At 41.0% G+C, this 10,901-nt stretch overlaps 1 protein-coding gene across 2 annotated transcripts in view; it reads left to right on the plus strand.

Annotated features, from left to right (window-relative positions):
• ror1 (receptor tyrosine kinase-like orphan receptor 1) overlaps window positions 1-8,484 on the plus strand; it is a 106,524-nt gene extending 98,040 nt beyond the window's left edge. For both annotated transcript variants that reach the window (XM_026323813.1, XM_026323814.1), the window contains 7 exons: window positions 213-530; window positions 673-918; window positions 1,237-1,451; window positions 4,149-4,328; window positions 5,054-5,281; window positions 5,429-5,793; window positions 6,378-8,484. In XM_026323813.1, coding sequence (XP_026179598.1) covers window positions 213-530; window positions 673-918; window positions 1,237-1,451; window positions 4,149-4,328; window positions 5,054-5,281; window positions 5,429-5,793; window positions 6,378-7,083 — 2,258 coding nt within the window. In that variant the 3' untranslated portion in view covers window positions 7,084-8,484. The remainder of the gene's footprint in view (window positions 1-212; window positions 531-672; window positions 919-1,236; window positions 1,452-4,148; window positions 4,329-5,053; window positions 5,282-5,428; window positions 5,794-6,377) is intronic.
• Window positions 8,485-10,901: the final 2,417 nt, after the last annotated feature.

Below are 10,901 nucleotides of genomic sequence, written 5' to 3' on the forward strand. Positions count from 1 at the left end.
GAAAGGAATAATCTAAGGAAATCAGAAATAATTCATTTTTATACTCAACAAAAATATCAACAAAATAAAGCTTTAGCTTTCATCTATACGATAAATGTGTAGATGAATTAGGATGCCAGACTGTGTTGTTTTAAAGAAATTGATTGAAGTGATCCAACAGTCAATAAGGCCCCTTTCAATCCTAATACTGCTTTTGTCTCCCATTATCCCAGCGGCATTCACCATGATTGGAACATCCAACCACTTGTCTGACCGTTGCTCCCAGTTTGCCATACCTTCCCTCTGCCATTTTGCCTTCCCCACATGTGACCGCAGCTCAGGAACTGACAAACCTCGTGATCTCTGTAAGGATGAGTGTGAGATCCTGGAGAACGACTTGTGTAAGACAGAGTACATCATCGCCCGCTCAAACCCTTTAATCCTCAAGAGGCTGAAGCTGCCAAACTGTGAAGACCTGGCTGCTTCTGACAGTCCTGAGGCTGCAAACTGTCTGAGGATAGGCATCCCTATGGCTGAGCCCATTAATAAGAGTAAGATTTGTTCACCTGGTCATTCTCTAACATACTGTACAGTGTGCCTGTGTGAAAATAAAAATAAAAAGAGGGAAATTGTAGTTAAAGATAATAATATAAGCCTACAACTCATGCATGCTCTCAACTTTCTCTCCCCAAGATCACAAGTGTTACAACAACAGTGGCGCAGACTACCGCGGTACAGTCAGCATGACCAAGTCAGGGCGTCAGTGTCAACCGTGGAACTCCCAGTATCCTCACAGCCACACCTTCATGGCCACCCGCTTCCCAGAGCTCAACGGGGGACACTCGTATTGCCGCAACCCAGGGAACAAACATGAGGCCCCCTGGTGTTTCACACTGGACGAGGGGGTCCGCATGGAGCTCTGCGACATACCAATCTGTGGTGCGTAATATGTTTAGGTCTGCGAAATGATTCTATTTCGTATCGTTGTCTTTGTGAGACAAAGCTGCTGTTATTGTTAAATAATCATTTTTCACATCATTTTCCAATACTATGGCATCTTTAAATGTAGTACAACTGATAGAGTTCTTACTTCTTAAATATTGCCTTTTATTACTGTTATCATTATCATTGAAGACTATAATGAAATGCAGCCATACAGCAAAGAAATCTGTATGCCTCACTATCACATTACATTGTGCAGGTATGTAATAATCTCTATTTCTTATAATGGTCTTCTCTCTTCATCCATCCCCATAGACCATAAAGACAAGTCTGGAGGCAGCAACATGGAGATCTTGTATATTCTGGTCCCCAGTGTGGCTATTCCATTAGCTATTGCCTTGCTCTTCTTCTTCATTTGTGTGTGCCGCAACAACCAGAAGTCCTCCAGGCCTCCCGTGCCCCGCCAGCCCAAACCAGTCAGAGGACAAAACGTTGAGATGTCCATGCTCACAACAGCTTACAAGCCAAAGGTAAAGCAGCACAGGCACACATGATACTTTATGTGGGAACGATGAAGGTTCTTTCTGCTCCTGACTGGGCCTAATGACATAAACAGAGTGGACAAAATAATAAAAACACCTGTCAGTATAATGAAATGCATTTGGGATTTGCCTGTAGTGTGCTGGGTTGGTCTTTTTAAGTCATAAGAGCAAACTGCAGAAGCAACCAAAACACTGTCATAGCCCTCTGTGTCTCAACTAGGATATCTTGCAGTATGCTGTGTGTGCGTGTGTGCGTGTGTGTGTGTGTGTGTGCGTGCGTGCGTGCGTGCGTGCGTGCGTGTGTGTGTGTGTGTGTGTGTGTGTGTGTGTGTGTGAATGACCTGAGAGCACAGCAAGTCCTGGAATGTTCAACTGGAGCACTGGTCCTCTCTGTTTATCTCTTGTATCTCTTTTTCTTCTGCTACACGCCTCCTTTCCCATCTGCTCTCACATAATACATATCTCTTTGTTGCTCTTCTTCTGTCTCACTCTCCATCTCTTTCCTCCTGGACATCTTTTTCATCCTTCACTCTCCCCTCCTTTCCCTCCCTCTTTCACAGAACCTCTTTGTAATGGTGATCATCAAGCTCCTGCTCTGCCAACCAACACACAGCACACATTAGGATCTGTATCGTGTTTCTTTGAAGGCTGCACACTCAGTCATATCATGTCTGTTTATCTTTTTCTCTATAATTTTAGTGGAGGTGGGTGGGGGGTTATCTAGACAGTATGTCTGCTTGTGCAAAGCAGAGCTGATGCTCAAGGTAATGTGTATAATGTTACCATCAGCAGCTGTTGAGTGAACCACAAAATGTCACAGAAGTGTCAGAAACCATTAATATCTCTGTGTTGATTTGGGGATTTTTTTTAATGGAATGAAATGTTTTGCAGAGACACCCATGCATTTATGGAATTAATCTGTTGATTTTAAGCAACATTTGTGGACACAGTGTTTTGAAATTCCACACATAAAACAGGCCACATATCATCTATTGTGTTTAACAGCAAAAACAGAACGGCAACTCTCACCTTTTTCAGTATTTATGTATTTAGTATGTATCTAACCTGGCGCCTAAATTTTACAGCCTGCAAAATAATGAGGTTTTACATTTCATTACATTTAAAATATTTTCAATAAGTAGTAAATCCTTAAATCTTACAGTAATTTAGGTTTAGGTTATTGCCAAGTTAAGTGTCTTTCTTCCCTCTTTGTATCTACAACCTTTGGTTAAGTTAGGCTGCTACCCAGCAGGCTTTGCTGCAGGGTCACCAAGGGGGCACTCCCTGTGACAATCCATTTAGACACACATGATCATACACACACACAAACCTGCGGTGGTGTGAGGAGGATCTGAGGGTTTGGGTGTGGGGAAGAATGAAGCGATGGAACAAGCCCATAACTAAAAACATCTGTGTCTGTCATAACATCAGCATGCCTCCACACTCCACTCATACACACAGACTCACATACACCGAGAAACACACACATTAAAAGAATGAACATTACCCCCCTCAGAGCTCATACTGTGTGTGTGTGTGTGTGTGTGTGTGTGTGTGTGTGTGTGTGTGTGTGTGTGTGTGTGTGTGTGTGTGTGTGTGTGTGTGTGTGTGTGTTTGTCCTGCTCACTGAGGAATTTCATTATTCATCTCTTCAGTTCCAGGAATTGGAAAATCTCTGCCACCCTCTCCTCACCTTTTATCTTTCCCCAAGTACAGCTACACACACTCACACACACACATACCCATCCCATTGACACCCCATAACACCACCACCACACACACACACACATATTCTTGCTGCCTCTTTTTATGAGATCACGTGAATAGCTCTTAGTTATGAGAGATTAGTTGGCATTACCATGGATAAACAGCCTTACCTGTTGGAGAAAGAACTCCTCCACACGCAGGGCTATGGTGTTGCTTGTATACAGTGGAGCTCCATGGTACAGAGAAATCGGACATCGGACAAAGACATTACTAGTTAACAGAATAAATCTGTGTCTTACTCTGTCTTCATTTCTATCTCTCCTGTTATTTTTTCATGCAGAGCTACAGTAGATTTAATTAAGTCCAAATGAATTCTAAAAGTTTCTGACCTTGTTGTGACCCTACAGTTCAGCTCGGTCCAGATTGGATTTAACTGTCCAAATAAACCTCCACACTGACACGAAAGTCTGAAAAGGTCAATTCTGTTACTCACGATGAAAGCTTTTTTTTTTTTTCTGGTATATCTGCTGTTGATTGTACTGTTTTACTGTTTTACTGGCATCAGAATTATTTGTTTAGTCCTCCTAAATGCTGCTAACCTGTCAGATAAATGACATTTTAAAGTTGTGGTTGTTCTGCCAGATTTTACAATTTACCCATGTCACTTTCCATGGGGGGCTATTAGGAGCTGATGTAATGGACTGAGTCTTATTATGACAATTAACAACTCTCCAGGCTATACTTTTGTTATTTGTTTTTAAAGTGAAACACAGATTTGGTGTTATATTAGGCTGTTTGCCTGCATCCAATTAAAAGAACCAATGTAAACATAATGTCACCGTTTCACTTCTTCATTCAAGGATAACAGTGAGGGAAAAGTACTGGCCTAACAAAGAAAATAATGATCTAATTTGTATCTCTACCCAATGAGCTCATTTCTCCCTTTGTGTTTTCCTCATCCTTTTCTTCTTCTTGCAGAGTAAGGCCAAAGAGCTTCCCCTGTCAGCTGTGCGTTTCATGGAGGAGCTTGGAGAGTGCTCTCTAGGGAAGATTTACAGGGGTCACCTTTACTTGCCTGGTATGGATCAGGCACAGCTTGTAGCCATAAAGACCTTAAAGGATATATCCAGTGCCCAGCAGTGGACCGACTTCCAGCAGGTACCTTCTTCTTCCAAATGTACATTAAACTTTAAAGAAATATAATAAATGTTGTAAACCTATTATTAATGATGCAGGTGCAACAAATATGTGTAGCCTGCACAACATCTCTGAGGTTAATTTAAGGTTGTTTTAAAAGACCAACTACCCATTATGTGTGGTTTGCTAAAAGAAATGTGGCGCTAGAACGCTGCAGTTTTAAACTCCATGAGACTGCTTTCCCACTGGAAAGATCTCTTTTCCCACTGAAGCACTGGCGCATTTCCACAGAAGGTAAATGTAGTGGGCAATGAGAGACTTTGTAAGGCTAAAAATCACTGAACCACAGATGAATTAATCTTAAATAGTTCCAAAAATAAACTTGCTAAACTGCTGGCAGGTTGTACAGGTACATTTAGATGTTAAGTAGGATTGAAGTAGCTGACTCGTGTAATCCTTACTTTCCACTTACAGACACTGAAGCAGCCTTTAAAGTGACACAACACCCAAAATATATCTTCTGAGGATGAAACACTCATCACCAGTAGCATTGAAGGATGGCTATAAAAAGTGTTGTGAACAATATTAAATCCATTATCAAGCAAACAACCAACCATTTACATGCATTAAGGCCACGGTGCATGACTAAACTCAGCTGGAGAATCTTGAGTGAGAATCTAAAAATATTCTTTGTGTCCTAGTTCTGGTTTTTGTGCCACCATTACCTTTCTGATTTCTAAATGCAGGAGGCAGCAGTGCTGACAGAGCTGCAACACCCAAATGTGGTGTGCCTGCTGGGTGTGGTGACACAGGAGCAGCCCGTCTGTATGTTGTTTGAGTTCCTTCCTCAAGGCGACCTGCACGAGTTCCTCATCATGCGTTCACCACACTCTGATGTTGGCTGTAGCAGTGATGAGGATGGCACAGTGAAATCCAGCCTGGATCACGGAGACTTCCTGCACATGGCCATACAGGTTTGTAATCACCATACCCTACATATTTTTACATGGTAGTAGAGATTCTCTCTATGTTATCCTGTTTCTCCTTCCACCTTGCTGTGTACCAGACTACTTCACATCTACTCACCTCTTACATGATTGTTTTTGTCTAATCATACCTAGGTTGCTGCTGGGATGGAGTACTTAGCCAGTCACTTCTACATCCATAAAGACCTTGCAGCTCGGAACATTTTAGTGGGAGAACAACTCCACGTTAAGATCTCTGACCTGGGTCTTTCCAGAGAGATCTACTCTTCAGACTACTACTGCATCCAGCCCAAAACTCTGCTGCCCATCCGCTGGATGCCCCCCGAGGCCATTGCCTATGGCAAGTTCACCACAGATTCAGACATCTGGTCGTTCGGAGTCGTGCTGTGGGAGGTCTTCAGCTACGGTCTGCAGCCGTATTACGGCTTCTCTAACCAGGAAGTGATGGAGATGGTGAGAAAGAGGCAGTTGCTGCCCTGCCCTGAGGACTGTCCACCAAGGTAAATTCAAGTTCATTTTACAGGTGAACATAAACATAAATAACATATCCTATGAGATGAACTACATATATGGTGGAACCTTTTATTACAAATTTGTGCTGGAATAGAGCAGAAAGACATTCCTCCGTTTATATCCCCCTTTACCGCCCTTTGTTTACTGTGTTTCAACACAGAGTTGCATAAGGCAAAGGGTTCCGCAGTGTTCAAGGTTTTACTTCTCTACTTCTTTTTTGACATTTGGTCATTTTTACTAAATTATGACCATAAGTAAACCACAACTACACCCTTATCATCATATTTAGAGATGAACTTTTTAGGATAGAAGAGAAATATTTACTTTATTACATAATAATTGTTTAAAAAGATCCTTGTTCTGACTACAAATGTGGTCAGTATGTACAAAGTTTGCATAGAAAGCAATATATATCTTACAATTAGCCAAGTATTCACTCATCACTGTGGAAGTGATGTTTCATGTCTGTATTAACAGTTTTCGGTATTAAAATTTGTTACAAAAAATGTGTAGAAATTGTGACAGTGGCATATGTAGTAAAAAAAAAAAATCAAAAATTGTTGTCCTTTAGGTTCTATGGTTTGATGACTGAGTGCTGGCAGGAGGGTCCAGCACGTCGACCACGTTTCAAGGACATTCATGCCCGTCTGAGAGCCTGGGAGGGACTGTCATCTCACGCCAGCTCCAGCACACCCTCTGGTGGTGGGGGAAATGCCACCACCCAGACTACCTCGCTCAGTGCCAGTCCTGTCAGCAACCTTAGCAACCCTCGGTATGCTGCTGCTGCCGCTGCTGCAGGATACCTCTACCCAGCCCAGGCTATTGCCTCTCCAGGCCAGATGGCTCCGATTCCAGCCTGGACACCCATGGCTGTGCCCCAAACCCATCAACGCTTTATCCCTGTCAATGGATACCCCATCCCACCAGGATATGCAGCTTTTCCTGCCCACTTCACTGCCCCTGCTCCTCCAACCAGGGTAATCCAGCACCACCTTCCCCCTCCTAAAAGCCGCTCACCCAGCAGTGCCAGCGGCTCCACCAGCACAGGTCATGTCAGCGGAGTGCCCTCCACCACAGGTTCCAACCATGATGCCAACACACCACTGCTTTCTCACTGCATCATGCCAGGGAGTGGCGGTGGGCCAGCTCAGGTGTACGGACAAGTTTCCCAGAAGTCGGTGGGCGCACTGGACCACGCGTCACAAACATCAGCGCTGCTCACTGCTGATTCTGGCGTATTGATGTACAACGACTCGATCATCACCGCAGACCTGTAGATAGATAAATAGTTACACTCCATCTGTTCCGGACCCAGTATGAGAAGTATAGCCTCTCACCCAAGGTCAAATAATTCTACTCATACAGAGACCCAACAGAAACAGGCCTATAAGTGCATCTGGGTGTGCAAGAAACACTGCCACAGCTACACAAGCTTATTCACAGCTGTTTGACTTCTTAATGCCTTAAAACCAAGTGTACTTACTATCATGGTTTGAAAATGTTGTGTTGTTATTTTAACCTCGGTGTAAATACAGTACATAAGGCCTGAATGAATGAATGAATGAAATACAAAGGTATATGTTCAAAAGAACATTTTATTATGGAAAAACACTTTAGGTGAGAAAGTAGCAAGTCGATCCTGTGTCCTCTGATCAACTGTTAATCAACAACTCACTGTCAATGTGCTGTGTCCTCCCGGGTGTGACAGAGACACTGACTTTCTTATGATGTCCTTTAGGTGCCTTGTTGCAGTGCTGTGACTTGCTTATTGTTGGACGTATTGAAACACATATGTGCCAATGTGCTGTATATTTGCTTGTACAGTGAAAAACTGCAAGCCACAGCCAAGCAAGCAAGAATGGGAACAGTAGACTGAACAAAGCAGAGGTCAGGTGGCTGTAAACGATACAGCCAGCACCAACCTGCTCAAATACACCAGTACACAAAGCATACAGGTGATGTAACCTACTCTTTGGACCTTCGGAGTTACACATTTTAGGTTCAGTGCATAGCAGCCAGCCAGTTACGCAAGTGTTCTCCATCATAGCAGCTGAAAGTAAAATGTTCATGCCTCATCATTTTCACACAAACCCTTTTGGAAATGACACCTGAATGTTTTTGTGCAGCCTCGACATGACTGAGACTGGACACAGGCCTCTTTGCCTTTCAAACCTTAGTATGTAACTGTCCAGGCTATTGGATAATCCACACCACACCATCCTTACATCTCCCTTTACTTCCCTATGTCTTCCCTATGTGAGTATACACACTATTAATGAATCTCAGCCCCTTCTATGATGACTTTATACTTTTTTATTTTTCCAGCACCTATAGCTTCTAACTTCAAAGCTGGCTGCAGAGGACCCCCTACAGGTCTACAAATGAAATCACAAGGTGCTCTTGTCCTCTACAGCCTCCATAGACAAATGGGAGTGCTAAACCTCAGTCACCACATGTGGACTGTTTTGTTTAGTAGTGTAAGGTGAACTTTCAGCCCTCACCAAAAAAAAATTTTTTTTAAAAATCACATTTTATTGTGGATTGGATGTGATGTTTTACTTTTAATGGGAGAGATTCTTTTATTTGAATTTTGAAGGAGATTTTACTTATGAGACTCGACTTCATATGTCTTTTTTTTTTTGTCATTTCCTGTTTTATGATATCTGTATTCTACAAAAAAAAAAAAGACATGGAGATAGAAAAGTACACAAAGTAGGGTGGGTAAAAACACTCAAAGGCTCAAAGTAGAAAGTGCCATCAATAACAAAAAAGAGAAATGTTCCACCTTAATAAAAAAGAAAATTATAATGAGCTGGGAAAGTACTGTGTGCAGAGAGATGTGTGCATGCTGCTTTTATTTGGTTCTTTATCAGTAATAGGGAGAGCTGGCACCAACTGTACCTACATGAGGATGATCCCAACAGGAACAGCTTCTTTTGTTCTGTTTGCCTCTCTCTGATCACAGCTGTATTTTTATTTAATATGTCCATTGTCCAGTCGCAGGTGACCATTTACTGGTTGGATGCATTTACGTTGATATCATTTTGTAGTATGAAGAAGTGTGTATGTGTGTTTGGTCAGTGATAAATTTCTAGTCCTGTAATCACATAAATGATGCCTCGGCAATCTGTTATTATTTCGTGATGATAGCTAATTAGAAACACAGCTAAATATAAAGTTTTTGTTATTATTAAGAAAAGTCGTCAAACCAGCAGCAATAGCAGAACAATTTGTATTAGTTGTGATTTTGAACCTTTAAACTCCCCTCACTACCTGTGTAGTAGACAATCATTAGTTTTAGTCATTCAAGTGTTCTTGACCGCATGTGTTGCACTCTGCTATTTACAGATCGTACTATCAATCAGATGTATTTTCTAATCAACCACACATCTGGCATGGCAGAAAGTAACGAAGTGCACAGTAAAGACAGCACATTGCCTACAATGTATTTTTAATAGTACATTTTTAAGATGACATTTGTGGAATGTAGATAGACAAAACAGTAATCTGATTAATCTTCCCTTAAATCTGAGTTTACACCATAATTCCATGAAGTCACTGTTTTGAAACTGCCCAGTCCACATTAGAGTAAACCAACAGTGGATACAGAATTGGAATGCAGTTAATCAGATTTCCATTTTAAATCCAAGTCCAAAATTATTTATTCAGACCAGATCAGAAGAGTAGATAATTGTCTGTCATGAATAATATGAAGGGAGAAGCTCTGTTTTTGGAGTTTTGGAAGAGATTTATTCCTCAAGATGTTTTGAATAGTTTTAAGTTAATTTTCCCATTAAGATTTTTTTTATTTTTTTTTTATTTCATTGCTCTCGTTGTCTATGTACTTCCTTTCTCCTGTGAAGCAGGTTGAGCTACCTAGGCATCTGTGTGTAGACATGACTTTCCTACATGTAAAGGATTTATGTGTACCAATATCAGTGCAAAAACCACTTGTACACAAGACTGTGAATCACAACTTTTGTTTTTTTGTATTTGGCAAAAAAAATTGTTATTGTGCCTTTTTATTCTAACCAGTTCTTTAAACATACAAGTAAATTTTTTATTTCAATACCCATTACAGAAGGTTTACATGCTTATCCTTTTGACCAAGAGAGGCCTTGTCTATATATTTTGACTGAACATTTTTGCACAGATGTTTTGTATTGCAAAATCATTTATTAAATGTTGTTGTTTGGTTAATTTTGCTGTTAATGATAATATGCTTAGTTTTTTAGATTTTAGAATTGTAGTAGCAAGGGGAATCCACTAGGTACCACCAAATAATCACTTAAGTGAAGTTTCTTGGTTTTTGTTCCTTGACCCTCCAAATCCCAGTGACCATTGCTGACCAGGTGGCGGTGCCATTTAGCCATCTGATCCATGTAGGCACAAGCTTCAAAACAGCTGGTAATGATATTACTTCAGTCAGAATTTGGCTGTAGATGAAAAAATGAATCACATGGCTATGACAGAAAAAAATGTGTAATGTATACGTAATGTATATGTGTGTATTTGTGTACTTGTAGCACTAACAAAGGTGGGAGAACATTTTCTAAAAGTGAAGACACTTTTGGAAAGTTGTCAGTTTCTGACCCACCTTCAGAGAGCAGTTCGAGCAAAGCAAGTATTGACTTGGTTTTAGGGTTTGGGTTAGAGTCAGGCTTAGGTTAGGGTAAAGGCTGGGGTTGGGCATTTAGCTGTCAAGGTTAAGTTTAGGATAAGAGGTTGGGAAATCCATTATGTCAGTGACTGTCCTCCCAAAAATAGCTGTGCAAACGTATGTCTGTGTGAGAGGAGTACACATATAAACGAGTCTGCAGCCAACATCCTTTTTTATATATGCAGTACAATTCATGTAATTTGGTTAATTTGGTAAAAAATACATTTCCTGACACCTTAGAATAGAAATTGTATTGTTGTGACCACTAATCAATTTGAAAGATGTGAGCAGTTTGATCAGACATTCTTAACTTTATTATATTACTCCTTTTTTATTATTATTAAAAAATGTCAAGTATGCTGTTCCATAAGAGCAGATATGTTGCTGGTGATTTTTCTATTGTTCTTGGCTGGAAGCAGAAATCTCAGGAATACC

The sequence above is a fragment of the Mastacembelus armatus genome, chromosome 4, assembly GCF_900324485.2.
Source record: "Mastacembelus armatus chromosome 4, fMasArm1.2, whole genome shotgun sequence".
Taxonomy (NCBI): domain Eukaryota; kingdom Metazoa; phylum Chordata; class Actinopteri; order Synbranchiformes; family Mastacembelidae; genus Mastacembelus; species Mastacembelus armatus.